This window comes from Pan troglodytes, chromosome 13 (assembly GCF_028858775.2).
Source record: "Pan troglodytes isolate AG18354 chromosome 13, NHGRI_mPanTro3-v2.0_pri, whole genome shotgun sequence".
Classification (NCBI taxonomy): domain Eukaryota; kingdom Metazoa; phylum Chordata; class Mammalia; order Primates; family Hominidae; genus Pan; species Pan troglodytes.
Window position 1 is genome coordinate 81,967,801 of NC_072411.2, and position 17,303 is coordinate 81,985,103.

Consider the following 17,303-nt stretch of genomic DNA (forward strand, 5'->3'; position numbering starts at 1 on the left):
GGTGTGATGGCAGATGCCTGTAATCTCAGCTACTCAGGAGGCTGAGGAAGGAGAAGTGCTTGAACCCAGGAGGTGGAGGTTGCAGTGAGCCGAGATGGTGCCTCAAAAAAAAAAAAAAAAGAAAGAAAGAAAAGAAAAAGAAAAAAAAAAAAGAATTACTGAATCATAGGAAACATTTATGTCCAAATTTAGCTGATACTATGCAACAGTTTTCTTCTTCTTCTTTTCTAAGAAATGTCAGGCTATAAACCATTCTTAGTGCTCACTGGTTTGTGAACACTGAGCATAGAAATAGCCACTTTTTCTTTGCTCCAATAGTACAGGCACAGCACAGCAACTGCGTCTATGGGGCTGGCAAGTCCAGGATAGCATCTGCAGGGCAGGGCAATGATTTTCTTTAACACACTTTCATGCATACATTTTATCTTCATTTTGGTGTCCTAGGTTTTAAGCTAATGCATTTTTGCCTTCTACTTTCTCCTGGTTTACCATAAAATGCTTACATTTGGACTTCAATTGGGTAAATAGTAGTTTGCCCTGCATTTAAAATTTCACAAAACCTCAAGAATCCAAAGTGTATCAAATCATCCTGCCTAGGATTCAAGGAAAACAACTGAACTGTTCCCCATTCATTTATCAAATGTTTATTGAACACCTACAAGCAATTTTTTTTATTAAACCTGAGGATATAAAGAAATGTAAAATTCAACTTCCAATCTCCAAGAAGTATCTACAGTAGTTGATGACTCTTTCATCAGTAGCTGTCTGCCCCTTTCTCGTGCCTTCCTGTCCTCCTGTCATTTCAACAATAGTTGCCTGCAGCATAAGTAAGCAATGCGTAGCAAGCTGGCAGCCATGAATGGGATTATTTGTGCTACCGTAGGCAGCATCTTTCATTTACCACAAACAATTTTCTCTTCTCTCCTTTACCTCTTTGGATAACTATCCATGAGTTTAGTCTTTCCCTTTTCTGGACAAAAAATTATATTAAGGAGAAGAGTAAAATTGTTCTAGAAACTTGAGGAATGGTGATAATACTTATTTTTCACATTCTTTCCTGTATTTTAAGGGTCTGTATGTATTTGTTGTACTTGTGTATAATAGGATTTTCAGACTACATTTATATTGTGTAAGAAGATTGAAAATGTTCACAACGTTCCTGCTGTTCAGTATTTCATATTCTAAAATGATCTCCAGAATACATTGGTTGTTAAGGTAATGTGCTCAAGTATCTTTGTGGTTTAAAGGAGGTATTACAACTCCCAAAATAGCTATGCTTAGTCCTTCTCACTGGTAATATAAAACTAATTTTTGTTTGTGAGTTGAATTGTTGCACCTGTGCAGTGCATTTCAAAGCCCAGGAAGGGTGTTGTTAAAGGAGAGATTCTCTGTAGTTTATAAAAATGGAGCAGTGATTTCTAGTGAAACAATCAACCTCATCTAAAAATCTCTCATTTAGATGTTTCCATAAAGTATTAAGAGACACCCAAAGGTCCTTTATTGTATTTTTTCCATAGGCATCTTTATTGATTCTGTACTTATTTCCATCTATAGTTAAAGAGCTGCAAGCAAAAGTATAGTATGGTGGGAATAGCTGATTGTACCAAATGATTCAAACTATCCATCAACAGGAAAATCCTTGAATTAATACAGATACTTTTAGTGCAAGTGGTACCAATCCAAATCAAAGTAGCTTAAGTAGAAAGAAGATTCACTGGCTCATATAACTGGGAGGCTAACTTCAGCCACAACTCAATTCAGGGACTCAAACAAAATTGTTCAGATTCTGCTCCTCTCTCTGGGTCCTGCTTCCTTTTGAGCTGCACTAATCCTCTCCTACTGCACCCTACCTTTTTCTATGGGTCAGTGACTGCTCCAGCTGCAATAAACACCCTTCCTGCTCTGCTATGCCTTTAGACATGGCCATGTGTTTCATGGCCAAATTGAAAAACTACGAGAGAAGAACTCCTTGCGGCCCAGCTTAGGTCATATGCTCCTTCCTGAACCAATTACAGTGCCCAGGGGAATGGGGTACTAGGAGTGGCCAGGCCAGGAAGTTATTTTGTTAGCTGGTTCACTAGAATCATTTCATCAGAGAGAGGAACAATCCTCAGACAAAAAAGCAGCAAATGTTCAGTACAGCTCTCACAGGGGCTTCACGTATATTAGTCACAAAAATAGTTTTAGGGCAGGGAAGATCTATGGTTAAACAAAATAGGGTGCTATATAAAGAATGGAACTCACAATGACTCCTAACTCATACCAAAGATACTCATTCCAGGATTTCCTGTTACCAGGAGAGAAGCTGACTTGCAGTCGATTCAATCTCATTTGCTCAATCTTTTAGGTATCGTAATGCATGAAATTACTGATAAAACAACTAGGTAATTCACTTTAACAACCACTTGACTGTCACTGAAGTGTCTGATCAAAAATTAAGGTGTTAGCTGTGTGAGGTGGTATGTGCCTGCAGTTCTAGCTACTTGGGAGGCTGAGGCGGGGGGAACACTTGTGCCCAGGAGTTTGAGAACAGCCTGGGCAACATAGCAAAACCCTGTCTTTACAAATAAAAAGATGGTTAAAAAAAAATTAAGGTTCTTGCAAGAGTGAACCCTCCAAGATAACCTATGGACTTTGGGTGATGATGTGTCAATGTAGGTTTGTCAACTGTAGCAAATGCACCCCCTGGTGGGGGTTGTTGATAACGGGGAGGCTATGCACATGTAAGGGCAAAGGGTATCTGGGAAATCTCTGTACCTTTTGCTCAATATTGCTGTGAACCTAAAATTGCTTTAAAAAATTAAGTCTATTAAAACATTAAAAAAATACAGACATGACAAAATGAAGGTATTCAGGTATTAGATAACCTAATTATCTAATTATCTAACATAGCATTAAAATAATTCAATAGTCACAGCTAGTTGTCCCTCAGATAAAAGTTGGTTACAGCTACAGTAAGAAACCAGAACCTGTATGGGACAATCATATTAACAGGCAAATAATAATGCTTATATTTGCAGAAAACCTACTTATTTCCCTAGAATATCAAAGTATCTTGACAAATAAAAACAGTTGGAACATTGCTGTACACCACTCTATTAAATGAGTTCCTCATTTAAAACAAATTTTGTCCTCACAAAAACAAGAGGGCAATATAAGTCTACAGAGCTTTATTTGAGTATACAAAAGTGATGCTGTGTAGGACAAGCACCATCATTGCCATCCACTGGAGTAATTCCTAAATGTTAGGTCTATGACAATGGTAATGAACTGGGACAATGTTTCCTCCCAGGGCATAATTGGCAGTGTCTGGAGATGTACTACAGGACTGGGAGATTTGTACTCTTGGCATCTAGCAGGTAATGCCAGGAACACTGCTGAATATCCCATGTTGCATAGGATAGCCCCATACAACAAATAGTCAACCGGTGCAAAATGTCAACAGTGCTGAGGTTAAGAAACTCTGGCCTATAGCAAGATGCAGAGGGAAAGGCAATGTTTAAGACAAAACCCCTGCCCCCAATGATTGTATAATCTGCTTGAGGGGGTAAGATAAATGATAAGGGTGTTTCCTAGCTTTTCTTCTAGGACGTTTATAAATTGAGGTCTTACACTTAAATCTTTAATCCATCTTTAGGTAATTTTTGCAAAATTTTTGTAAAAAAGTTTGTAAAAAGTAAGAGTCTAGTTTCATTCCTCTGAATATGGCTAGCTAGTTATCCCAGCACCATTTATTGAACAAAATAAATCATCAACAGAGTAAACAGATAACCTATAGAATGGGAGAAAATATTCACAAATTATGCATCTGACAGAGGTCTAATATCCAGAATCTATAAGGAATTTAAACAAATCAACAAGCAAAAAATAAATAACCCCATTAAAAATGGGCAAAAGACATGGACAGGTACTTCTCAAAAGAAGACATTCAAGTGACCAACAAACATGAAAAAAATGCTCCATATCACAATCATCAGAGAAATGCAAATCAAAACCACAATGAGATACCATGTCATACCAGTTAGAATGGCTATTATTAAAAGTAAAAAAAAAAAAAACAACAACAGGTGCTGACGAGGCTGAGAAAACAGAACACTTACACACTGTTGGTGGGAACGTAAATTACTTCAGCCACTGTGGAAAGCAGTTTGGAGATTTCTCAGAGAACATAAAACAGAGCTATCATTTGACCCAGCAATCCCATGACTGGGTATATATGCCCAAAATAATGTAGATTATTATACCAAAAAGACACACACACTCATATCATCATCACCATGCTATTCACAACAGCAAAGATATGGAATCAACCTAGGTGTCCATCAATGGTGGATTGGATAAAACAAACATGATACACACACACCATGGAATATTACACAGCCATAAAAAATGAAATTATGTCCTTTGTCGCAACATGGATGCAGCCAGTGGCCATTATCCTAAGCAGATAACAGGAACAGAAACCAAATACCACATTTCTTGGTCATAAGTGGGAGCTAATATGGACATAAACATTGGAACAATAGACACCACAGACTACTAGAGAGGGGAGGGAGGGGATGGGGATGGCGGCATAAGTCGAAAAACTACCTATTGGGTACTAGCTCATTACCTGGGTCTCACATACCCATGTAACAGTCCTACACATGTATCCCCATATCTAAAATAAAAGCTGAGGCCAGTCAGGGTGGCTCACGCCTGTAATCCCAGCAGTTTGGGAGGCCGAGGCAGGCAGATCATGAGGTCAGGAGTTTGAGACCAGCCTCGCCAAAATGGTGAAACCCCATCTCTACTAAAAATACAAAAATTAGCCAGACATGGTGGCAGATGCCTGTAATCTCAGCTGCTTGGGAGGCTGAGGCAGGAGAACCACTTGAACCTGGGAGGCGGAGGTTGCAGTGAGCCAAGATCACACCGCTGCACTCCAGCTTGGGTGACAGAGTGAGACTCTGTCTCGAAAAAAATAAAATAAAATAAAATAAAAGCTGAAATTTTAAAAAAAGGATGATAAAAATGATCTGAATGCACAATGCATTAAGTACTGATTACAGGGTCTTTTAACACATGGGGCTTGAATTGCTTACTTTTATGAGAGTAGCAAGGAAGATGTGCTGAATTTTGAAAGATTTGGATAGGCAAACAGAAAAGGATATTTCAAGTGGAGGGTACACTGGAGGCAGACATCCAGAGATGAGAAAGAACAATGTCTTTTCAGGACAGTAAATAACCAGCCCTGTCCAGCAGTGTTTGTGCAGCAAGGCAATCAGCAAAAAACGTTTTCACTTGTCAAGCGGGATCACGTGGCTGATGCAGTCCTGGCTCTGCCATGTCTTAGCTGGGTAAACAGCAGCGTGCAAGCTGTAAAACTGGGATATCTCTTACCTTACAGTTGTTCCTGTAAAAATCAGACACTGACAAGCCTGTCACATCGTCTTGCTTAAAGGATGGCAGCTCCTAGAGCAAACATTAAGAAAACACAGGTTGAACTTGGACTTTAAAGAAACTAAAGTAACAGGGTGGAAATTTACATTTATCCTATGGGCTGGAAGAGTCATTGCTTCAATGTATAAGGCAGTGACAAGGTGAAAATAATGCTTTCGATTAATCTGAATCTAGGTGGATGATACATAAGTGGTCTCTCAGCTTTTCTGAATGGCTAACATTTTTCAAAGTATAAGTTTTTATTTTTTTAAAAACTTGCCTATTTTCTGCTTCCTCCTGTAATAATTTAGGCTCAACTGAGAAGAGGTCCCCGTTGCTCATGGCTATATCCTCAGCAACTAGCATAGTACATGACACACAGCAGAGATAAACAATAAACTATTGTCTAACAGTTGAAACAGAAAAGAAAAAGTAAAAAGGGCCAGAACTATGGTGACAGCAGTTTGTGTGGGAAGATAGGGGTGCATGCCAAAGTTTTCCAAAGCAATTTGGTGATTTGGATATAGACTAGCAATGAAAACTCAGGTGAGGGGAGATTGGTGGAACCAATTGCAGGAGATTAGAAAATATGCAGATTTTAGGAAAAACGAATTGTATTTTACATCCCTGGATTACAAGGAGGGAGTAGGCCAATGAAGTACAGAACTAAAACTTGACAAAAGTTTTAGAGCAATTTAGCTAGCGGGGATTACTGAGGTTAGCAAAGTAAAAGGTGTTTCAAGAAAGATGAAGGACCTTATCTTCCCACTCTATGAGGAGCAGAAACCAAAAAATGACCTTCTATGTCTAACAGTGCCATTCCAAAATTAAGTAATAGTTTTTGAGGGTCTAGAGTGGAGTCACAAATTAGCTACTGTAAAGTTAGTTTGCCTGTAGATCATTTTGTTTGGACAGCTTAATTCTGGCCTATTTAATAGTCAACATTTAAAAATCAGAAGCTCCATAAAAATTCGGATTCTTTAATTCTTTCAAATACCAGGGAGATGGTCAACCTTGTCTTCATTTTAACAGGCAGAATTGGATGAAGCTGAGTAAATGGTGCTGCCTTTAAATGACTCCAGTTCACTACCCAATTTGTCTCATTTGTGATTTTCACCTGGCCCCTGTAGGTATTAGAGTTTGCAATTCCTGGTCTAATGGTATTATGTCAGCTTTAATGAAAATGGTTAATAATAAAACCAGTAACAGCAATAATAGCACACTGAGCACTTAGTTGCAGGCACTAAGTATGCCACAGAGATCACCCACCATTTGAGGGAGGTGCTATAATTGTACCATTGTACTGGTAAAAAACTAAGAGGTTCAAAGACCTGCCTAAATGTCAACAGTCAGAAAGGGGTAAGGGTAAGATTAAAAATCCAGTCAGACTTAATTTGCAGTTGCCAAATAGTATTCAAATTAAATGGTACTAAGTTACTCTATATGAAATCTGAGTCTTTTCCTAAAAGCAGATACCTCCATTTCAGCCACAGGAACTTGTGCTCTTTTCTGCAGTAAATACACAGACATGCACACCTCTGTGTGACTTTGGGTTGTTATCTCATTGCCTCTTACCTGTGCCTAAGATGATCTGAGATGAACTCAAGAGCTTAGTTTCTCGCCATAAATCATGAACTTTGGGTGGCGGGAGGGGAAGGTGGGAGTGGTAGAGACTTGTCTTCATTTTTATGTCTAGTAAACATAAAATGCATAGATGCAATTAACCAACTTCAAGAAACTGAAGTTCTAACTGGAGATATGCAACAGACTCAGAGGTTTTTAATGAGGTTTAGTAATATGTGGGTGAGTATAAATGGAAGTTGTAGAGCATATTCAAGGTTGAGGGGACACAAGACATCACAATGAGAGCCAGGAACACCATTTGGAGATGTTTCAGTGAGTGTTTCAAAGTGTATAATGTGAAAATGTTCATGTTAAGGGAACAGGTTTCCAAGATGTCACACTGGGCACTCTGAGCTCTCTCCTAAAGTATCAGTGGGTGTTAAAGTTTGCTTGGCTGAATAAATATTCCGTGGAATATACACAGAACAGAATGAAAGAACTTGAAAGATCAGACAGAAAAGACATTTGACTATATTGGAAGAAGTGAGAATTGGATTGGAAAACAAAGGCATCAGGATTCTAAAAAAATCTATGGGGAAGACTTTAATCTGCTAATCTATGAATTTTTTTGGGGGGGATTACATGTCAGTTAAGTCAAAATCAAAATGGTGTAAACAAAGCAAGTCAAGAATAAAAACCTCACTCATAACTATCTTGGATAGCCAAAACCTTTGTTTCTGATAATACATTTGAGAAATGTGAAGTAGTGGTATAAGACACAGGAAGTAGGTTGCTTGAGCTAACAGGATACGTACATCTGGGAAACAGGTACTATGATAGAAGTGATGGATAATTACTCTGTCACACCTTGACTCCAAAACAATCAATTCATTTTGCTGTGCTAATTTAACATGATTCTGTTTTTTTTCAACTATAAATGGCATTACAGATGGAATGAAGCAATCAATGAACCAGTTGATGAGCCTGAATTTTCTTCCAAATCTTTGCTGTATGCTATGAAAAAGAACTCTGCTAAATGCCCACTGTGTTACATGGTATTCTAGGGCCTTTGACTTCATTATTTCATATAATAATCACTACAACTGTGTAAGGTAGACAAAAGTATTTTAAAGGTGAATCAGAAGGTCAGAAAAGTGAAATAATTTGCCTAAGTTCACACAGCTGCTAGGAGACAGAGCTGATTCTCAAATTCTTCTCTCTGGCTTTTATTCATCCTCCAGTTGTGCTTTGGAATGAAGATGATCTGAGTTAAATCCTGCTACTTATCAACTTTGTGGCCTGAGCCTAATTAGTCTCTTTGGACTCCAGTCTCCTCTTCTGTGATGTAGGAAGACAATACCAATTCTCATGGGGTTGTTTTGAAAGAATTAAATTCGTTATTTGTTCATTTATCTATTCGAATGATAGATCACGGAATGAGGGAAGTAAAGAAGTGCTGGGGTGGGGATTGGTAACTGATTATAACAAAGTCAATGGATCAGAAGGTTTGCTGAGGTGAAGGATTCCTAGAATAGTGGTACTAAAGCAGGTGAACTGGTTGGGAAGTGGCCAAAGTATGATGCTTCAAGGAGGGATTTCAGAGGTGGTATGATTTGAAAGCCAACCTAATGGGGATGACAATGGGAGTAGGTAGCTAGGGATGTAGAATTAGAACTTTGGAAGCAAGGAAATTGAGAACCTGAAAAGGAATGAGCATGCAAAGTATCTAGAATTCAGTTGATCCTTAAAAAATACTAACTCTGAAATAGTGTAAAAATATAGAAATAGCAAACATAGGCAACATGTTTCTTGTTTACATATTAAAAGAGTGAAGGTGAAAAATCTGCCTGAGCGGCAGACAGTACATGTGAATACATCATAGTTGATGCTGCAGAAATGCATTTTCAAAGCAGAACAGAATAGTTCCTCAATCAAGCTTCTAGTCTCTGCTTCTGATATAACTCACTTATACTCAAAATACTTCTGCTAGAGGTAGTTAGGTATTAATTGCTTGTATAAGAGTATAGAACATAGTGAGGAGCACACACACAAGACAAAACACAAGTTAAGCAGAATAGGAAATGTTAACAAAAATTTCCAGGCAATATTTGCTGTCAAAAAACATCTGTATTACAGCTGTTCCTTCTGCCTACAAGGTTCTTCCCAAGCAATCCACATGTCTCAAGCCCTCACTCTGTTCAGATATCTGGGCAAGCATCACCTCATCAAAGAACTGCTCTGTCTATACACCCTGTCCCCTAATCACTCAGTCTCGCCTTTCTCTGCTTTACTTTTCTTCATAGCACTTACCACTACTGGATATATCACATATTTATTTATTTACTGTCTTTGTTTACCATCTCCCTCCCCTGAACTATAAGTCTCAACAAGTAGAGACTCTGTTCACTGTTTTATCTCTAGTATCTAAAACAAACCTGAGCAAACAGTAGAAGATTAACACATATTAATAACATTTTAAAAATAATCTAATAATTCTAAGGTCTTAAGCACTTAATAAAATGAATGGGTTCCCATTTTTACATGTAAAAGTCATGAACTAAGGTTAAAGTGTAGAAAATAAACTAAAATTTCTAGTCTACTGTTTTTTCCTTTTTACCAACCCTGAAGATGAGGGTTCAGGTAAAAAAAAAAACTATTTCCCTTAGGGCTCATGGCCTACATGTTTGTTAAATCCAATTTGCTCAGCTTGTAAGTTCTGTGGAATGCACTGTCCATGATGGTCCCTTCCAATGACACCAAATTTTAACCACCACAAAGGGAGAAAACACTAAAAGGAATTTATCCAAGCTGTCTCATTCGAATGAATGCTTTTTGTGAGTTGGTGGGGAGAAGGAGCGGATATTTCTTTACATGAATTTTATTGTTATTTATACTCAAGTTAAACAACAGAAATAGGAAACATTTTGAATCAGCATATGCCCAAAAACTAAACATTAAAATGGTGGTCCCACTATTCCTGAAACCAAACATTGGCTAAAATGAACTATATGCACCTTTAAGGTGAGCAAACACAAGAAGTCTATATTTAGCAAGGAAGTTAAAATGTTTGTCAGCAAGTCTAATATCTTAGAGGAAATATTTATTTCAAAAGTAATAACTAATGTGGTCATATTAATTAATCAGTTAACAGTTACAATGATGGAAACCCTTAAAATTCGTATAAAACACTGAAATTACAGTTAGGCTGCTTGCATATTTCACAACTATATGTTTTCCAATGATCTATTAACCTAAACTAAAAATTAAATACACATTAATTCATCAACAGTGATATAACTTCAAGGCTGAGAAAAATGCACTAATCACAAAGAATTTCAATTAAATGATATCAAGGAGTCCAGAGAGAAGAAATATTTCCTGTGGGAGAAGTTCTAATTATAAATAACTGTGTATTGATTTAAAGACTAACATACACCTAGCTTTACCAACACTTGTGAAAAAAATTACACATTACATACTTTGTTCAAAGCCTAATATGAAAATTGTAACAAATCCTCTACTTAAAAAAAAAAAAAGTGACTACCTGAAAAAGATTCATAAGATCTCATTAACAAAGCAAAACTGTTAAACTGAAAAGGTTCACCTGTTTTGGTCTTCAGTTACAAACAAAAAAGCACTGATAATTCACTATAACAGCTTCTTAAACAATTAAAAAAATATTTTGTCAATTGAAAAAACATCACTGAATCAATGAGCTTTTGATCATTTTATTCACAAAATATAAGCGAGACTTACATCCCTTTCTGGTGAAAGTTTTCAAATAATTTTATGGGTAGGGCCTTGAGATGTATCAATTATAAAACATGTTAAAATGAAAACATTTTTTAAATTTACAAATACAAACCAATACGTTATACAAGAATTCTCTATAAAGTTCGTCAAAGTAAAAAATAATTTGTTTCAACTGAATATAAGGCATGTCCAGTTTATGTCATTTTGTAGAATTATTTTTGTTTTGCTGGAGACTTTTCTCTCCGCCGGTCCTGATTTTTCTTTGATTCTCTGGATTGTTCAGAGTATCTGCTAGATTTTTCCCATCGTCTCTCGGCACCATTTTGATATCTATCTTCATCACTTCTTGAGCCTGAGTGCTTTCTATTCATTTCCCTTGACTTTGATCTATCTTTTCTTCTGAAATTTTCACTGTCTTTATTTCGGTGTGTATGCCTCTCATTTTCAGAAAAAGAATTTCTTCTCTCTCCTCTCTTCTTTTTGGGATCACCATGCTTATTTTCCAAATCTATATGCATTTCTTGGTCTCTGTCATTTGCAACTCTACTGTAGTTATTTCGTTCAGAAGGAACATCTTTGTCTGATGTGTACTTTGTTATAGGATCTCTCCAATTTGAATCTCTTGAATTTTGATCTCTGTGTTTTTCTGACCTTCTTTCTCTCTCAGTCCTTGTTTCCTGGTGCCCGTGTTCTTGTCTTCTTTCTTTTTGTTTCCTATCATTTGTTTGCTGGTTTCTGATCAATTTATCTACCTCTTTACTTCTGGTCTTCCCATGTCCCTTCTTTCTTACATCATTAGCTGCGTGTGTAAAATAAAAGACAGTTAGCTTTTATTTCAATCTTAATTTCATAATTATAACAATCACATTTACTGATACAGTGTAGGTTTACTAACTCAGATAAACTAGGTGCAAAGCCAAATTGATTGAATAGAAAGTCTGATGACACTGAGTCTTACCAAATGCTTAATTTAATTTTATTTTTTGAGACAGTTTTGCTCTTGTTGCCCAGGCTGGAGTGCAGTGGCGCAATCTCGGCTCACTGCAACCTCCACCTCCTGGGTTCAAGTGATTCTCCTGCCTCAGCCTCCCGAATAGCTGAGATTATAGGCGTCTGCCACCATGTCTGGCTAATTTTCGTATTTTTAGTAGAGACAGGGTTTCTCCCTGTTGGTCAGGCTGGTCTCGAACTCCTGACCTCAGGTGATCTGCCTGCCTCGGCCTTTTAAGAATATACAATATTTCAGGCCAGGTACAGTGGCTCATGCCTATAATCCCAGCACTTTGGGAAGCAGAGGGGGTGGGGGACAGATTGCTTGCGCCCAGAAGTTGGAGACCAGCCTGGGTAACGTAGTGAAACCCCTTCTCTACAAAAAATTCAAAAATTAGCCAGCTGTGGTGGCGTGAGCCTGTAGTCACAGCTACTCAGGAGCCTGAGGTGGGAGGATCAATTGAGCCTGGGAGGCAGAGGTTGCAGTACGCCAAGAATGCACCACTACACCCCAGCCTGGGTAACAAAGTGGGACTCTGTCCAAAAAAAAAGGGGGGGAAGGGGAGGGGAGGGAGGAAGGGGAATATATAATATCTCAACATTAGTTACCAAAGTACTGTTTTGATCTTGAGATTTAAGACAGTAAACGGAAATTTTATAGCAAATGTAAAAATTTTAGAAAGCGACTCAAATGGTACATTTCTACTTAACAAATTGAATCCAAAAGCTGAAATTCCAGCCCATTGAGTGTTATTCATAGGACTATTAAGTCAGATCAAAATACAATGATCACCCAAACTAGCATTCACTTCCTAAACATAGGAGGAGTAGAACAACTGGGTTTGCTTAACAGCATGAACATGTATTTCTCAATGAAAGGCCTCTTCCTGCAAAAACAATAGTTCTCCCCTCTGTTACTATCAGAGAGGCACTAACTGCACCAACAAGAGCAGATATGTTAAGATTTACAGTCATGGGCTTTATTAGAGCCACAAAGGCTTAGTTTCTGTAGAAACTCTTCTGAAAAGACCTCAAACAATTTGATTTTGCTGATGTAATCACAACTATAAATACAAAATGGTTATACTGAAATAACCACTTTAAGCAATAAAACAAACTTAATCAGTTTATCTGTTATTTAATTTGGGTGCACAAATCAAAGATGCTAAGATAACAAAAATTTCTGTCAAATTCATACATAGGCAAGAAAGAGAAAATATGATAGAAAAGTGCCTCTTGTCACCCTAATTCTACCTAAATCTCACTGTACCAGCCTCTATTTCTTCCGCTAAATGCATATCTTTGGCACATGGTACAGTCAGTTGGTTTGCCACTAAGGACCTATTTCTCTGGTTCCTATCAAACAGCTCAGCTGAGCTGCAGCTACCCAAGCAGAAACCATCTGGCTCTGTGCTAAACCAGCATCCCCTTGATCCTACTGTACACCACTGTCGGGCTTTACTGATATTAAAACCCAGCCATATAACAACAGGCAATCTCTTCTCCGTTTGCTATGTTTGCATTATAATTTCCTAATTTTGGGGCAGTTCATGCTGCTTTTATGCTATTTAATATTTTATTAATAAAACAAAGTTCTCTACTGAAATTGTATGAGAAGGCAAATTAATTTTGAATCAGCAAGCTTCCTTATTGCAGCAATTCATGCTGTGTTATCATCTGTTCTCAAAATGGATACCATGAAATAACAAATTCTGTAGAATATAAAAATGGTGAATGTTAAATGAACAATGTTTGTACACTTCAATTCATGAATAAAAGTTCCTGTAAGCAAACAATCTTTCTCTGATAATAAAAAAAAACAGCCCCACAATTCTGGATGTCACACAGTATGTAAAACACTTTGAAACATAACAAGCTATGGAACAGAGGTGTAAAGATTGGCCTTTCAATTTAAGGCTACAGAGGAAAGTATTGATGCCATATTTGATGAAATATTGCATCCAAACAAAACAAAATGAGAAATGACATGCATGTAGGATAAGCAGACAATCCCTTATTTGGACCAAGATACTGTAATGAAAGAAAGCAGAGCTGACCTTGGGTAAAACAACACAGATCTTTTCAGAAACTGTGAACCAGATCAAACTTTGAAAACATCTTTTACTATAGCATTTCCACTTCCAGGTAGGATAGAGAAGACTGTGGCAAACCTGTGCTCCTGCTGAAAATAACTAGAAATGCCAGATACAATTTTAAAATGTTGCATTGAAAAACGTTGAAAAGCACACAGAAATCAAGTTGAAGGAACTCCTAATTGCCAAAGCTAAGATGATCTGAACAAAATAAATGACAGTATTGGACTTTAACCCACAGGATAAGATAAATAACCGTGAGTCTATATTGATATATACAGTTGACTAAATAAATAAATGAGGGAAGAGGGACAACACTTTCTTATAGAAGAAATTCAATTACTAGATGTAGAAGAAAACAGACAAATAAAATATCACCATTAGGTGATTTTTTAACCATCCAAAGATGGATGTTAAAATTAGTGAGTAAAAGCTGGAGGAAAAAGAGATTTGCATAGTATCAAGTTACCTCCCTACAAGACATTTTCACAGAGAAAAATAGTTTCCCTGAAGACATCCAGTGGACACCACCTTACTCAAGTGATCAAGGTTGTCACCCAAAATAAAATTATGAACCTCTTGATAAAGATGCACTAAGAACAACACATTGTTTCTAATGTACTCTTGGCAAAAATGTCTAATCTCATTCTAATAAGGAGAAAACATCAGACGAAACTCCATACTGAGGGACAGGTTACAAAATAAGTGACCAGAGGACTTCAAAAGTGTTAAAGCTATTAAGAACAAGGAAAGCCCGAGAGGAACTATCATAGAATGCAGAAAACTGAGACTACAATTAAATGCTAGCAGAATCCTGAAATAAGAAAAACGACATTAGTGGTAAAACTGATTTTCAAATCACATTTGTAGTCTAGTCAATAATGCTGTTCCAATGCTAATTTCCTAGTTTGATAAATGAACCAGTGTTATGTAAGATGCTACCATTAGGGGAAGTTGGAATGAAGAGTATATGGAAATTCTCTGTACTGTTTTTGCAACTTTCCTAAATCTAAAATTAGCTCAGAATAAAAGGTTACAGTTACAAAGTAAAAAATATAAAGGCATCAGAGAGCTAGTGGAAAAACAAGGACTAGAGGGGCCAAGATGCAGGAGAAAGCAGAAACATTGAGAAGTAAGTGATGTTCTACAGCTACTTTCTCCCTGGGAGCATCTGCTGATTCAGGGATGCTACTGAGGGACAGAGACACCAGAGGTCTGGTAGCCTTGCAGGGCTAGAGAGACAAGAATGGGACTGGTTATTTGCAATACATATATATACAAAAGATATCATATCTAGAATATGTAAAGAAAACCTACAAATCAACAGAGAAAACAACTTAATTAAAAAAAATTGGTAAAATACTTGAACAGCCACTTGACAACAAAAATCCAAATGGCCAATAATGGATAAAATGGCATTTAACTTCTTTAGTTGAAATGCAAATTAAAACTAAAACCACCATGCAGTACCATTACACATCCACCAGAATGGCTGAAATGAAAAAGACGGTCAATTTGAAGTATTAATGAGAATGGGAGCTACTGAAACTCTTATACATGGCCGGTGGGAGTGCAAAGAGGAATAACCACTTGGAAAACTGACAGTATTCACTAAAGCTAAATATATGCACATCTTATGACACACTGACTCCACCTATAGGTACACACCCATTAGAAATGTGAATAAATAAATAAGGTCATCAAAAGATATGTACAAGAATATACATGGAAATATCACTTGAAAATCTAAAGTCTGTTGAGCAAAAATGATAAATATATTGTGGTATATTCATATAGTAGGAAACTACACAGCAATATTACTGAATTAACTATAACTAAATGCAGTAATGCATCTAAATCTCACAAAGATAATGGCAAAAAAATAAGCCAGACATAAAAAGGAGTCCATCATACATAATGCTAAAGGTAAAAACAGGCACAATTAATTTATGAAATTACAAATCAGAATAGTAGCTGCCATGAGGATGGAAGGAGTAGTAACTGGGAGAGGAAACACAGAGAACTTCTGGGGTACCGGTATATCTTGATTTGTGTGCTAGCTATGAGGATGTGTTCCCTTTATAAAAATTCATATAGCGTCTGAGATCCACATTGAATGTATGATATATCTCAATTACAAACAGCTTTAATATTAAAAGTAAAAAACTAAAATTTATTTAAAATAAAAACATCAGGATAGCTCCTATAAACTAGATTATAAACATTATGAATGGATGGTTCATATCAGTCATCACTCAGATAAGTATCTGCGAATGAAATATTTTCATTTCTATGATGAGGATGTCAAAAGGTAATCCCAGCATTATAAATGTTGTATTACAGACTGCAAGAATGATAGATGGGACCATTTGTATTAATTGTGGCTTTTAAACAACTGATCTCTAAGACAAATAAGCAATCAAATTATTTTCTTCCTTCATATATATCAGCAATATATTTATTAGAAAAGAGCAAGCCAAATTACAAATAAGCTTCAATACCTGAGGCAGAGCTATGACTACTGATGGATGAAGAGTCGCTCTCTTCACTGGAAGACTCTGAACTGCTATCACTGCTGTCAGAATCAGAGTCGGATGAGTCAGACTCTGAAGAGGAGGACGCTGAAGAGGAAGAGGATGGGGAGGATTTATTTTGCTCAACATCTGGTTTCTGCGCCACAATGACCTTTGGTGTATTTTTGAGATGCTCCCGCAGTTCATCCCTAATTTAAAATAGAATCTGTTAGATTCTATTTCAAAGACAATTATGAGATAATTTTATAATCTGAACATAAATTCTGAGAATAATCCTTACGTTAAACCTCCAAGACCTATAGAAGTAAAGAAGTTGATGGCAAACCGAGTGTTTCTTGGATTATCTCGGGGTAATAATCCTTCAAAGAATGGCTGCAGAGTTCTAAAAAGGAAAAAAATAAACAAAAGAGAACACATTGCTTAAAGATAAAAAGGTAAAATCCTTAGTCATTTTTCAGATTTTTCATATATTAAATTACTAAATGAAATACAACCAAGTAACTAGTTGACGTCATTTATTAGTTTAGGCTACGTGCTATCTAAATGAAATGAGTAGGGTCAAGTAATAATGTACCAAACTTGATTTCTATCATTATACAATGTAGGAGGTTTTTAAAAAACTTTTTTTACACACACACATATAGAAAGATAAATATATACACATATATACACGTGTGAATATATATAGTGTATATATATATACACACACACGTATATATAGTGAATATATGTACAAAAAATTTTAAAAACCTTCTCTGTTGTATGTACACGTACACACACATACATAGAACTGTGCCAAGTACTGGGGGAGAGGTGGAAGTCATCAACAAAAGGGAGAAATCAAGGATGAAGACCACCATATAATTACAATATATATGGAGTGAGACAACCAGAAAGACACTAACAATACAAGGTGGTTTTGGACATTTGGTTTTCAGCACCACACTGA

The 17,303-nt window shown here is 36.7% G+C and overlaps 1 protein-coding gene and 1 non-coding gene across 4 annotated transcripts in view; both read right to left on the minus strand.

The window, feature by feature from the left end:
* Nucleotides 1-232: 232 nt before the first annotated feature.
* On the minus strand, nucleotides 233-370 carry LOC112208490 (small nucleolar RNA SNORA43). The gene has a single exon (XR_002942968.1). It is a non-coding gene; the product is annotated as a small nucleolar RNA SNORA43 (small nucleolar RNA).
* A 10,326-nt stretch (nucleotides 371-10,696) lies between these two features.
* The window catches only part of CWC22 (CWC22 spliceosome associated protein homolog), a 62,176-nt gene continuing 55,569 nt past the window's right edge, over nucleotides 10,697-17,303 (minus strand). For 2 of the 3 annotated variants that reach the window (XM_515952.6, XM_016950120.4), the window contains 3 exons: nucleotides 16,635-16,736; nucleotides 16,322-16,542; nucleotides 10,697-11,536 (listed from right to left, as the gene is read on the minus strand). In XM_515952.6, the coding sequence (XP_515952.3) occupies nucleotides 10,950-11,536; nucleotides 16,322-16,542; nucleotides 16,635-16,736 (910 nt within the window). In that variant the 3' untranslated portion in view covers nucleotides 10,697-10,949. The remainder of the gene's footprint in view (nucleotides 11,537-16,321; nucleotides 16,543-16,634; nucleotides 16,737-17,303) is intronic. The other variant, XM_054679160.2, reaches the window with a different exon arrangement.